At 33.8% G+C, this 14,454-nt stretch overlaps 1 protein-coding gene and 1 long non-coding RNA gene across 5 annotated transcripts in view; one reads left to right on the top strand and one right to left on the bottom strand.

Annotated features, from left to right (window-relative positions):
- Window positions 1-10,789: 10,789 nt before the first annotated feature.
- The window catches only part of LOC111051860 (nose resistant to fluoxetine protein 6), a 40,948-nt gene continuing 37,283 nt past the window's right edge, over window positions 10,790-14,454 (bottom strand). For 3 of the 4 annotated variants that reach the window (XM_039439068.1, XM_039439067.1, XM_039439069.1), the window contains one exon: window positions 10,791-12,413. In XM_039439068.1, coding sequence (XP_039295002.1) covers window positions 12,225-12,413 — 189 coding nt within the window. In that variant the 3' untranslated portion in view covers window positions 10,791-12,224. Of the gene's footprint in view, window positions 12,414-14,454 lie in introns of all 4 variants that reach the window. The other variant, XM_039439066.1, reaches the window with a different exon arrangement.
- Window positions 12,597-14,284, top strand: LOC120353847. The gene is made up of 2 exons (XR_005572643.1): window positions 12,597-12,944; window positions 14,179-14,284. It is a non-coding gene; the product is annotated as an uncharacterized LOC120353847 (long non-coding RNA).

Below are 14,454 nucleotides of genomic sequence, written 5' to 3'. Positions count from 1 at the left end.
CAATTCATCACGGACAGTATACCCATACTTCAAGCAAGCCTACCTTGACTATTTCCTGGAGCCAACTTGAACACCACTATCATGTTGAAACCCTAGGTAACTGCATATTTTTACCATCTTTGTATTTGCTTATTACCTTTATCTTCCTATCCCTTAAATAAGGTTAGGGTTGAGTTTATTTATTACTTGGATCTATTTACTTAGGCTATTTTTGATTTTTTGTTGCTTCATCATAAGTCAGATTTTTGTATGAAACAAGAATAACTATGACAACCTATTGTAATGTTTTCAATCATTCAGTTCAGTATTTGAATTTTCAATCATGAATGTTGTCAGAACATAATCTTTTCTTGTTCATGATGCAACTTACTATTGCAGAATCACTTAACATATTAAAATATTGGTTACTTGGTAAAATATTATACATCACTTGCTTAGGCTAGTTTTTTGATCATCACAATTTATTATTGACTTAGGATTTTAAAACAAACAAGCAATTTTTATTGCATCAAATATATTTTGTTCAATTACAATATTTTGTAATCTACAAATTCTATAAATATTAAATTCATCACATTTTAAATTCAATTTCAGTATTTTTCAAGCTCATTATTGTATTGCAATCTTATGATTAGTATTCAGGCTATTTGTAAGTGTGAATTACCATAGATGCAGTGCATCTTAACTGAATTGTCTCTACTAAACTTCGATGTTTATCAATTATGAATTTTCCATATTAAACCTCAATGGTTATTGATTTTGAACTGCCTCTAATGATTCTTGATGTTTATCAGTTATCTTGATTGTCTGTTTCTCCATTTAAATTTTTATGTTTACTGAACTTGACAATTTGTTATCAACTTTAATTCTGTATGATTCTTGATCTACTTTTATTCACTATCAAAAATTATTGTTCTGCCATTTCTATTTCAATACATTTATATATTGCTCACTTGGTATTTTTTCTCCAAGAACCTATTCATGTTAGTAATAATTTTTCCGTCTTTTATGAAACAAAGACGGTGGTCCTCCTTATTAAAATTATATTGTATCTGGGTCAATGACCAATAAGCAAAATATTTACATCACATTGACCAGCCGCTCTATACTGATCCACTAGCTACCAGAATTCGGACTCAGAAACAATACGCACTAAGAAACTTTTTGGCAATATTTCAACTCTAAGGGTTTTTTTTAAGGGGTTTAAGTTCGTCTTTTAGCATGTATATTCTTCTTCTCCCAATCTCTTAATATTATAATTGAAATTTCCATATCATATGTTACTATAGAACTATAATCTAGATAGAGTACCTCTTCGAAACAGTTGTTAACTGGCAACTAAATTAATAATTTTGTCAGGTTGGCATTAAGTTGAGTTGACTTTGTTAGGTTGGCACCAAGTTGAAGATTTAAATGCATTTATCGCGGAAAAATTGATTGGGCACTGCTACTTCAATCCTGGAAATATTATATCACTAGCAGTCAGGCTCGCTTCACTTGCCATATCTGTTTAGCCAGCCGTTTAGTCTAGACCCCCGACTGGATTGTTCTAACATATGATAAAAATGCTCAAACGAAAAATGCAGGCGAGCGAAGCGAGCCTGCTGATGTCATTCTTGGCCGATCCAGTAGGGGGTCCAGGGGGCGGAGCCCCCTGGCTAGACGGATATGGCAAGCGAAGCGAGCCTGACGGCTAGTTACTTATGAAATTACAATGTCAAATGTTGTTGTAACAAACTAGGTCATAGCATGAATATTGTATCACTGATAAGAGCAGCAAAATTGAGTATAACAGTTTCGAAAATAATAAGAATTTTATAGAAATATTAAATCATAAATTATTGTTTCAACTGAGTCACATGGTGAATGAATCTCTTTGGCAAGACTAAGCCAATCATATGTCATAGAAATGGCACCAAAAGGGATGATTGTTTGAAAACATCAAATATTAATCTGTTATCAGCCAGTAGACTTGCCTTATCATATATGCTAGTGCATGTACACTGTATAGGGAAACTGTATCTAGAGAATTTACAAAATTATACAAATTAAGTTATTATTGTAATCAATGGAATTATATTTTACTGCTTGCCACTGACGTCATGCCTAAGTCATAATCATTCTACCAATGGCAAATTTTCATACAAATTAATTACACAGAGATTCTCAGAAAAAGTTTCTAGCCAAAGGCTTAGAAGAAGGCAAGAGACTTCCCTTTTAAAATCCTCACCGTTAAGACCTTGTTAAAAAGTTACCAAAGACCTATTAGTAAAATTTTGTTCAATTTTTGTATTTTTTATCTGTGATCTATTATTTTGTAAATTTATTCATCATTTGAATGTTCTAGAAATTCTAATTAAATTATTCCCTAATTTAATTGGTGAAGGAAATATTTAATTAAAATTCCACACGTGCTAAGACCGAAGCGTGGACCAGTCTCTGATCATACAAAATTTGATCTTAAGGAACCACGACCGCCAAGAGGATTCACGTGAGTTTTATATTTTAGGGCCCCAATCTTTGCTTCGAAAGAAAATACAGTGCAGAAAAATATAAAATTTTCTCTGTTAAAGTAATGGCAATGCCGACAAGCGCTTGTAATCATTGAAATCCTAGATTTTATCTGGTATAGAATTTATAAGAACTTGTAGTTGATCCTCCGCTGCCAGAACCACGACCTTGAGTAATTTTGAAAATCTTTTATAATTTGTTTTCATTATTTTTAAAAACTGTTAAATTTGTCAATTATAAAGTCTGTTGGATCATGCATGGTATCATGCAAGCACAAGCAAATTTCTAATTATTTTGTCAATGTTAAACTATTTTCAATCTGTAACCCAAGCTTTAAATCTGCACTGTCAAATTATATATTTTATTAGATTATATTTCCACTTCGTCAATTCGTCTTCTGAGTTTGATTATTTCTTAAGCCTATCAATTATTGTGTCTGACACGTTCTATATTATCAAGAACCAATCAAGTACGATCATTGAAATAATTGATTCAACTTGGATATTGGAACAGATCTAAGTGGATGTAGTGTGTGGGGTCAGATTGAGATTACCTATTCTCTGTCCTTACCTGCTCATATATCAGCTTTTATCTGTGACCAACTTCGGCTTGGGAGCGAATTTTTCTACTGTATGGCAGATGCAGCTGGAGATAATATAAATTCCTACAATAGAGCATAAAGCCCGACAAGACTCTGTTCTCGAAGTATATTCCGAACGATCTCTGGTCCTTAGTACCCCATCTTAGTCCTTCGGACTAAGATTATCTTAGACTCATCTTAGATTATCTACATCGGGATTTTTGCTCGACCTGTATGATTTTATATGCTGTTTCATCACAGGTAATAGTTTTAAGATATCTGTATTCAGTGTTTAGCGACCACTACACTACCTCTGAAATTTTTATCATTATACAATCAGTCATAAGAAGAATCAAGGGTGAGAGAGTGTTTATGCCTCCCGCGATTCAGACGATTGTATCGAATCTTGTAGTGACTCAATCAGTCTGGTGTTCACTTAGCGTCCACGCACGCATTTTCAAATTACTAACCTCAATACTGGTGACTCAGTACAAGATTCGTTATACGAGGTCGTGTGTCGACCTAACCTTGGAGGCGATAGTAATTCCCCAAGAAGAGCTTCACAGTACTAAGAAAATTACATAACACAATTGCTTAGGTATGAACAGTTGAACAATGTAATTGAATTTAATCATTCAACAATCAATAAGGTTTATCATAACTTTTCATGTTTAACACAGAAATAAGAGAATCTGATATTCATTCCCTACCATATCTCACTAGAAGTTTTCATTTTCAATTGAAAAAACAAAATATTCCACCCCGGGATAAACTCCCTTCTGTATCCCCAAGGTCCCAACAAACTAGCATCCCAACAAACCTACTATTGCTTCCAGCTCTTGGACTAATCCACTTCATATTTTTCTCTATATAAGAAGTGAAACCTCAACAGTTGGCCTTTTTGAAATTGCATCTAGCTCTGGGTGTTGATTGAGCTAATAAAGATCTGAGTGCCAACTTCCAGTATGACTGACCTATAAGAGGAAAGTTGGATTTCACTTGTCTTTCTCTAGGTACTGTTACACCTGTAGTGTTGGGCATCCTGCTCATGACATGAGAAAAAGCAATGGAGTGAAGTCTTTGTATTAAGTCGGGCAGTCTAGTTTTGTAAAGTCTTTTTGTGAGTTAAAAGTAATAAGTCAATAACGAATCAAGTGTCTAACAGTCATTTATTAACGAGTACTCCAAATAATCATATTAAATTATAAACATTATATTTGGCGACAAGATAATTAATGGTGAAGTTGTGCGTTGTGTGTTCCTGTTTTGTGGTTATGTACTCTGGCGCCTTTATTTGTGGACTGTGTCGTAGTTACGTTTTTCGTTCGGTGTTTTGTATTCGTGTTTGAACTATGTTTGTCTCGATTTCGGTTATCGTGTTTTGCACTATGTTTTCTGGACTTGGTCAAATTTCTTCGCGTGTGTTTGAAATCATAGACTATGTTTAGACTATAATCTAACCTCACTTACGTGTCTCGTGTCAACATGTCCAAACCTCCAGTTTTCGAACCCAGTGTGGAGGACTTTGAATCCTTTTTGGAGCATCTCGAACTATATTTTAGCATCGAAGGTTTCAAGGATGGGGTAAAAAAAGGTCACTTTTGTGTCAATCTTCCTCCATCTGTCTATGGGGAGTTGAAAACAGCATTGTCTCCCATCGAAATCGCAACAGCCACATATGAACAGTGCGTACAGGCTTTGACAAACCGATATAAACCAGTGTGTAAAGTAATACCAGAACGATATAAATTTCATTCTTGGAAGCAGCTTGCAGGCAAGTCGCTTCACGACTATATTTCAGCGATATCTCGCTTGGCCACCACCTGAAAATTTGGAAGCTTTCGTGACCAGGCTTTACGCGATAGACTGGTGTCTGGCCTACTACAAACGTCAATGGTGAGTTGGCTTTTGTCTGAACCAGATGACATGAAATTTGATACGGTACTGCTTGTCGTCTAGTATTAGAAATGGAATTGGTTGAGAAGTCCACTTTGGTCTTGGCTGGTGATGCTACAGAGACTCTCATGGTATCGTCTACGTCTTCACGTTACTTGTCTCGCCAGTCCAGGCAAGGTTCGTCACCACGGCAGGGTTATCCTGAGCGGTCGCCGTCACGTCCGTCATAGTACCGGTCCCGATGGGATTCGTCACCAAGGTCGGGGTCTCCTGCACGTTCCTGGTCGGTTTCTGGTCAGTCGTCATCCATGTCGCAGAGGGGTTCATCTCCGGGTCGAGCGGGTCCATTGGTCTCCAGGGGTCGCTCACCGTCGCCTTCTCAACAGTCAGAAAAGGGACTGAGAAAAAGATGCCATCACTGTTTCTCCAGGCATTCTCCTGATAAGTGTCCAGCTAATAAGTGGATGTGTTTCAAGTGTCAACGTACCTACAGGTCACAAGGCAGAATGTTGTGACCAGCAAAGAGTAAATTATGTCAAATCCACTGTCAATGTGTCAGTCAATTCATCACAATCAGGTAAGTGTGATTCATTATTTGTGAATATTGTCATTAATGGCAAATCAGTGCGTTTTCTAGTGGATATCTGGAGTTCAATTACTATTTTAAGCTCAGCTATTGCAAAAGAGCTCCAATTGTTGTCACAATTAGTGCCTTAATTTATTTCGGAGCTATAAGGGGTGTTAATAATAATCTGCTACACGTCCTTGGTTCATGCAAGGTAGAAGTTGTTTACAATGATGTAGCCTATATACTAAGCTATCTGCTGTTGTAATCGATCAAATTTCATGTCAAGCTATATTAGGTAGAGATTGGTTGTCCGTAATTGCACCCAAGTGGGCAAATAACATTTTGCCAAAGTCTAATGAAAATGATAATTTTTGTTTGTCTATTGCAAAAAAATGAAACTGTGGAAACGCTAGTCAAGTCATATCCAAGATTGTTTTCAAACAAAGATAATGAAAAACCCATATCGAAATTTAAGGTTAGTCTGAATTTGAAGGACGACAACGTCCAGCCTATTTTTCACAGATCATACACTGTACCATATGCACTGCGGGACGAAATTGGTAATGAATTGGATAGATTGGAGTCAAAGGGAATAATTAACAAGGTGAAAACATCTGATTGGGCCAGTCCCATGGTAATAGTTCCTAAACCGAATGGAAAAATCCGTATGTGCGCTGATTTTAAGGTAACACTGAATAAATATTTAAAAGTAGATCAACATCCAATGCCGGGTCCTGATGATATTTTCAATAATTTTATCGGTTGTACTGTATTTTGTTGTTTGGATTTAACTGAAGCTTATTTACAGTTAGAAGTTCATGAATCAAGCAGAGATTTATTAGTTGTAAATACAATAAAGGGTCTGTATCGCTTCAATCGTTTATGTTTTGGTTTGTCGTCTGCTTGCGCGATATTTCAGTCTGTAATTGAGTCAATTTTAGTGGGAATCGATAATGTTTCTCCTTATTTGGATGATATTTTGATAGGGGGTAAAGATCTTGATTCGTGTAAAGAAACTTTGAACAAGGTACTGAGTCGCTTTGAAGAATACCATGTCAAGTTGAATATTCAAAAGTCTGAGTTTTTAGTCAAATCTTTAGTATTTTTGGGTTTTGAATTGTCAGCTAACGGTAGAGTACCGTCTACTTCTAAGATTGAAAAGATTTTGGTAATGCCGCAACCTGAGAATTTAACACAGTTGAAAGCTTTTGTTTCCATGTTCAATTATTATCGTAATTTTGAGATCACATTGTCGTACCAAGAAGTTTGAGAAAAAAAGTATTAGGGGTAATTCATTCCAGTCATGCCGGTGTGGTACGATCTAAATTATTGGCTCGCTCATATGTATGGTGGCCAGGTCTAGATAATGATATTTATCATACAGTTCAGTCTTGCGAAATTTGTCAGTCAACTAGAAACAGGTCAAACAATCAATACCGTCAACCTTCGCCGTCTGCCAAGAGTCCATGGGAAAGAGTACAAATTGATTTATTTGATTTTCAAACTAATAAATACTTGATATGTTGTGATTCCTATTCTAAATGGATAGAATGTTTTCTTTTGAAAGACAGAAGTGATTTCCGCTCGGTATTGTCAAAATTAGCTGAAATGTTTTCTAAAGACAGAAGTGATTTCCGCTCGGTATTGTCAAAATTAGCTGAAATGTTTTCATTTCCACGTACTTTGGTCTGTGATAATGGACCACCTTTTAGTTCACATGAAATGAAAGATTTTTGTCAACGGAAGGGAATTAAATTGATTTATTCACCTCCGTATTCGCCGCAATCAAATGGTCTGGCAGAGCGTAGTGTGCAAACCTTCAAAATTCTATTTTCCAAGTTTAATCTGGACAAGATTAAAAAGAAAATGAAAATAAGCCCACATGATTTGCTGTTTGATTGTTTAATTGCTTATAGAAGTACTCCTTCTTCTGTTACGGGTAAATCACCAATGTCTGTCATATTGAATTTTGAAACAAAAGTGCCACTGACAAATTTGAAAAAGACTGTTACTTTCAAAGATGATTTGGTCGAAAGTCGGAGTATTGAAAATCAGAATATTAAAAATAATGTGTTCAAGAAACCGGTCCCAAAATATCATAGAGATCAAATTGTATGGATTAATTGTAATAAGAAAAATGATAGTTATGGTGTCAAGTATGAACTAGGTAGAGTTGTTGAGAGGATAAGTAATTTTGTGTATTTGGTCAAGCTAGCTAATAATGTAGTTTTCAAAGTCCATGTCAATCAACTCAGGGAGTTTTATGAGAATGCTAAGTTGAGCAAAGCATTAGCGGCAACAGTGCCAAGTATTGATCTTGAAACAGGTGTAAGGGGAGAAAGAAATAGTGTGAATAATGAGGAAAGGAATGCGGTAGATAACAATGATAATAGAGTGGATAATGATGGTCAAGTCAGGAGGTCACAAAGAGTGATCAGAAGGCTAAATAGATACGGTACTCTGATTCGAATTTCTGGTAATTAAGGATTTGTTGCTCAACCGAAAATGTTGTAATGTCTTTTTATTGTTTAATATTGATATGTTATGTTATAAGTTAATATGTCTTTTCTAGTTGAAAGTCAATCAAGTTAGTCAGCCAATTTGGTCTGTATACCAATAAAAAAAAACTACTATCGGTTATGTCTTAAGAATGTCGTTTTGTTTGTCATATGATCAATTATTATGAGTATATGAATGTCTGTCATGAGTATAGTCTAGTATTTACGATAACGACTTTATTGGAAATTGTCTTATGTGAAGTTTCAGTCTTATAAACATGTATTATTTAAAATGTCTTAGTCTTGTCAATTAAAGGGGGGAGCAGTGTAGTGTTGGGCATCCTGCTCATGACGTGAGAAAAAGCAATGGAGTGAAGTCTTTGTATTAAGCCAGTCGGGCGGTCTAGTTTTGTAAAGTCTTTTTGTGAGTTAAAAGTAATAAGTCAATGAAATATCAAGTGTCTAACAGTCTTTTATTAACGAGTACTCCAAATAATCATATTAAAGTATAAACATTATAACACCATTAGTATTTAACTTATGATGCATGATTTTGAACCGCCTTGATGGATTCAAAAGAATAATGATCCAATCATTATTGTGTCAAAGATTTGAATGTTTGAAATTCTGATCCTTGAGGTGTCCTTATGCGCGCCTCTCCACTAGGAAATAGTGATATAAAGTTCATCTAATGGATGATTCTCATAGAACATGATTTCATGAACTTAAACAACATTTAGTGAAATCTCAATGTGAGGAAAATGTAGTTGGTGATGATTGGAACTGAAAATGAGGTGTTTTTCAAAATAAAAGGAGCATTGTATTCATGTATACGTGGAAATCTGTATTAAACAGAGCGCTCTACCTGGTCTCAAATTCAAGAGCACAAAATTACACATAGAGGATTATTAAATCATTCAATGGTATACATTTGAAATATACATTCAATCGGAAGATATTGTTGATCAAAAACTAGAACTCTTCAAAATTGATTTTCTTCTCAAAATTTTACTCATTTTTGAAAAATCATAACTCAGTATTCATTAAAGATAAGAGTTCCAGAAGATCTCATTTCATCCAGAATTTTATAATCTGAAAAAAGAGAGATCAAATTTTTCTGTCCGACCACTGGATTTAGCGGAAATAGCTGAAAACTGGAAAACAAGATTTTTAAGACCACTCTTTATCTATCAAAAGGGAATTTCGCATAAACAATCGGTTCCAGAATTCTTTTATGTATCCAAACAATATATTATAAAATCAGAGTTTCAATATAAATTCCAAACACCATTGTATATAGTGTCTGAACTACTAGTCTCTTGGATATAATTAGTGAGCCCCCGGGCTGAAAAGCTCGCTTAAAATGCCACTGATAATTTGTCGTCTGTGCAATGATCCAGCTGACAACTGATTTATGATTCGTCGTACTACAATGTCTTTCTCATGCACTTTCAATGTTATCCCCAATACTGAGTGAATTTCGATGGCCAATTAACTTGATCTGGACAATGTGGTTCAATCTAATGTATGATGTACACTGTGTCCCACGAACAGGTTTACACGTTTCATTTTATATTACGTGCCCATTCATGCACCAAACTTTTTCAAATTTTACACAGTTTACAAAGTAGGTTTTAAAAATATTCTGGAAAAATTTCAACTCCCTAACCTTCGTGAAAACAAAATGGCAGCATATTGAAAAGCAATACTTTAAGAACGAACATTAAGGTGTTTTTGGTTTTATTAAATATGTTTTTTGTTGCACTTCAGGGCAATATGACTTTTAAATAAAAAACTAGGACATAGCCTTATGAAAAACCTAGTCTGAGTCCAAAATTATTCAAATTGAAATCCATCCACAGCAACACACTGATAACAACGCTTAAGGAATGATTTGTAAGCTTTTACAAAGAAACTCCATGTTATCCGGAGAAGTTCCTCTTCTATTGATCGTTTTAGTTCCTCATCATTATTGAAGCTATGATATGAACTTTTTGGGTATGAGCTATGGGTATGAGCTATGGGTATGAACTTTTTCCTTAAAGTAACCCCATAAAAAGAAATCACAAACAGTTAAATTTGGTGATTGGGGTGGCCAATCTAAAAAATCAATTCCATGACCAATCCAACGGCTCTAAATTTTGTCATTTAGTAATTGCTCGACATAATTTGCAAAATGATGCGGAGCGTGGAGCACCATTTTGCTTGATCCATTTCTGGTACCATCAAATGAATCAAGACTACTGCAACAAAGTAAACAAATCAGATGATAACTCATGAAAGTAGTTTTCATAGGGAGCAGATTGGTAAAATTTTCAATCTATTTTCAATTTTGTTTCTATGAAGGTTAGGAAGCTGAAATTTTCCCAGAATATTTTCAGAACCTACTTTGTAAACTGTGTAAAATTTGAAAAAGTTCGGTACATGAATGGGCACGTAATATAAAATTAAACGTGTAGACCTCTTCATGGGACACTCATCTATATATAATCTGTTGAACTGTCCAACATACACACAAAGCCTCACGAACGAGACATTCGCTCATGACTCAAGGCTCTTGTCATCAGTAAGAACTCGCTACATTTATCAAAAACAATCATCTACTTTGATTTTCTATCTCATGGAATAGACTTCTGCTTTGTACAGACCACTCCAATTCTCCAATCTATTAACTTTACCAAAATTCATCATCAATCTACTTGAAAAATATTGAATAAGGAAAGAATTAAAACAAACATTTGAAATAAATAATTTATCTCCTACATTTATAATCGATAGAAAATACATGTCAATGAAAGATTTTTCTATGATCTACATGATGTAATGTAAATACATGTTACAATAAATAAGACTCTAAAATCTACATAACAAGAATATAACAAAAATCAATTAAAAATGTCTAAATAAAAAAACTGTGATTAATCAATGATATTAAGTTAATGGGGTTAATCATAATGACTAGACTTGGAATGATTTATGTAATGGAGACCAAAAATAAATTCGGAAGAATAAGGAGAAGAAAAGAATGGAGAGTGATGAAGAACGATATTTTGATATGTATTTGGTGTAGATAATAATAAGATAAAACAAAAGGGTCAGACAAACAGCATGATTCTGTAGACAAGTAATGATAGTGAATTTATTATCACTGAAAAGACAATTTATGACGGAATTGTGATTGATTATTTTCCATGATCGACTTATATAAAGGTGGATCATTGTGAGTGTGAGTAGTGGATGAACAACAAACAATACATGCTATATGAATTTTGTTCCAACAAATTAATATCACATGCACTAGAACACCAAGGCCTATTATACATCAAAGTGATATTTTCGAATAAATGAACTTTTTCATGCACAACCACAATATCTACTTCAAAAATCAACATTTTCAATGAGATAAATTAAAAATTTCATTGAAATTCCTCATTCAACAAAATTAATAGAATTTATTTCCATGCAAGTCACTTGATCAATTCTTATGATCATCCACTAGGCAGACTGGTCCACCTTATAATGGTAGTGGAGAAAGATATGAGAACAGAGTGGTTGATTCTCTGCCTTGCCACAGCTTCCTATAGCTGATACCAGTATATTTGATGTAATATTAACTGTTCAATCTTGTGAAAGATAATCAATTATATTTTATTCGTCAAGAAATGTATTTTTCAACGATTTAATAATACATTTTCATATATCAATTGATTCGTATTCATTCCCAATTTTTTTTCATGTAATAAATTTCATCCAGTGACCTCCTATGGAAGGGGTATGAGGATTTGTCAAATAGTTGCAAAAAATCAGTTTTCCTAATAAATCTAATTAAACTAATGAAACATTAGTGTTGGAGTCGATTGTCTGGCGCCAGTGAAGTGATCGTGGAATTTGGAAATGAAATAAAAGCAATTTTGATTAATTATATTTATACATTTTTTAAAGAAACTATCAGGCAGCGTTGCGGAGATAGAGAAGGACAGCGCTTTCTGATTTGTCAAATGATCGATAGCAACACCATCATGGTCAAATACTGCCGCATTAGCGATTATAAATTGGACCTCACTAGGCTTCTAATCTATTCATTGGACTACTTATATCTATTTATTTGACCACTCAATCCACTGCTTATCTCATTGACAATATCACTAACTATATCTCACTGATAACTTTCTCATACCTGTCCTTTTTCGTCACTATTACTCTTGAACATTTCCAGTCTTTCCTCCTCTTTTGTTTTCGAATTGTCTCTCAGGTTAGCTAGAAATATATTTTCCAATTTCAAAGTGGGCGCTTCAACTGTCAAATGCAGAATAATGGCAAACACGACCGAGTAACAAATGTCCCCGATTACCAGAGATCCCTAAAAAAATCAATTTTTTCAAATTTATTATATACGATCACAAGTAGAGTGCTACACAAATGATGAAAATTATTACAAAAACTAGCAGGTGACCCGTGCTCCGCAAGGGTCTAATTGAGAGCTTGGCAAAATTATAACTTGACAAACTGAAATTTTGAAAAATTCAAAATAGGCCTATTCACATCCTCGGTAAATTGAGAATCTTTATGCAAAATTTCAAGTCATTCCCAGGTAGCACACCTACGTGTTTCCAACGTTGAAATTTGGTTGTTGAGGTCGAATAACCGTTAGCGGTTGAATTTTTCAACGTTTTAAATGCAACGTTGTTTTCAACGGTTGCTCTCTCATTGAAAACACGTTGAAAACGAGCTTCCAATTCCACCACTCACAGCGCTACAGTAGTCCTTATACAAAAATGGATCTAGCAACTCTCGTCAACGAGGATCGACGTCATTTCATGTTTGAATTCTCATCACGTTGATGAAAGCTGTGAACTCTTTTAGAAGTGTCTACCCATTCCACTTTGACTTGGTAAGTTTATTTAATCTATTATTTTTATTTAAAAAATGTGATTGTTTGGTGATTTATTGTCTAAACTTGAAAACAAATATTGTGTGTTATTCACAAGTGTTTACATTTGAGGTTAGGGTTAGGTATATTTGTTAAATTAGAGGGCTCTAATTTAATATTATATTAAAAATTAATATAATACAATGAGCTTGGTTTTAAGTATTGTACATGTAGCCTACTACTTAACTTCCAAATAAATTACTATTACTTTGATTTCTGCACAAATATTTTCATTGTGCTATTTATGTATTGTTTTTGTCACAGGACTGTTTGTGTTGATAAATTCAATCAAACTTAATATAATAAAAAAAATGAATTTTTGTCAAACATAACCCAATTTAACCTGCAAACAATGAAAGTCTGTTGCTATGGCACTCATAAATAATAGTCTATGTAGGCTAACATCAAAGTGATTGCTTTTAACAAGTTCAGTAATTAACTCGGTAATCCAAGAAATTGAAAATGGGTGTCCGGAGTTCAGCTCATAAATATTAACATTTTCCAAATATCGTCATTCCATGGTGACAAAATTTAGCTTAAACTTGATCATTTTAAAATTGAATTTTCAATTAATATTATGCATGTTTACATATGTCAAGAATATTTTTGATTAATTTCATTGCGATTTAAAACTTTTGATCTAGGTTTACAAAATTTTGTAGGCCAATAAAAAATGGTTGAAATATCGGCATACAACTGTTTTTTTTTTTTTTTTCATAAAACACTAAGTATGTACCTACAGTAACTATTAAATTTTACTCATAAATCTAAAAAATAAATTTTTGACCGTTTTTATATAGAGCCTTATTTCTTTAGTTCTATAGGCCTAATGAAAGAGGAGTATTCCAATTTAAAATTTGTCTATGCAACAAAATTTGGAAACCCAATATTCTTACTTTATTCTTAGTCCGTTTGAACGAACAGCTGGCGTGACTTTCTCGTCTGACTATTGTATAGTAATGGACTATTTTTATCTAAAAAACAGTCATCACCTCGCCTTGTGATTCAAAATATCAATGTGTATAACAAAATATTAGATGTGCACTTGAGAAAAAATTCTGTACTAGTTAAAAGCAATTCCCTTTTAACCATGCAACATTTGTATCAAATAATAACCCCTATGTGGTGGCAAAATTTCATCTGCCTTCATATTTATAGAATTTCTCATTGAAATTTATATTACCTCATGTTTCAGATTCTATCAAAAAATCTTGTGGGTCGACTGTGGGCATTGAGACCCAAATTGAAGACGCTATTAAGGATTGGCTAAAATATGCGACAGTCAAAGTATTTTCAGCGGAAAAAAAACAATCTAATTTTGTCGGTAATTAAAAAGTATTATGAAATAAAAGTGGAAAGCTATTTTGAAAGTTCCTTTCAATTGAAACACTGTAATAAAATATTTGTTTGTCTATTGCATTAATCACAAACTATCATCAAACCTGAAAACTAAAATATAGGCGGGTTTATA

Source organism: Nilaparvata lugens, chromosome 12, assembly GCF_014356525.2.
Source record: "Nilaparvata lugens isolate BPH chromosome 12, ASM1435652v1, whole genome shotgun sequence".
NCBI lineage: Eukaryota > Metazoa > Arthropoda > Insecta > Hemiptera > Delphacidae > Nilaparvata > Nilaparvata lugens.
The sequence above is the reverse complement of the archived record's forward strand: the minus strand, read 5'-3'. Positions and strand labels throughout refer to the sequence as shown.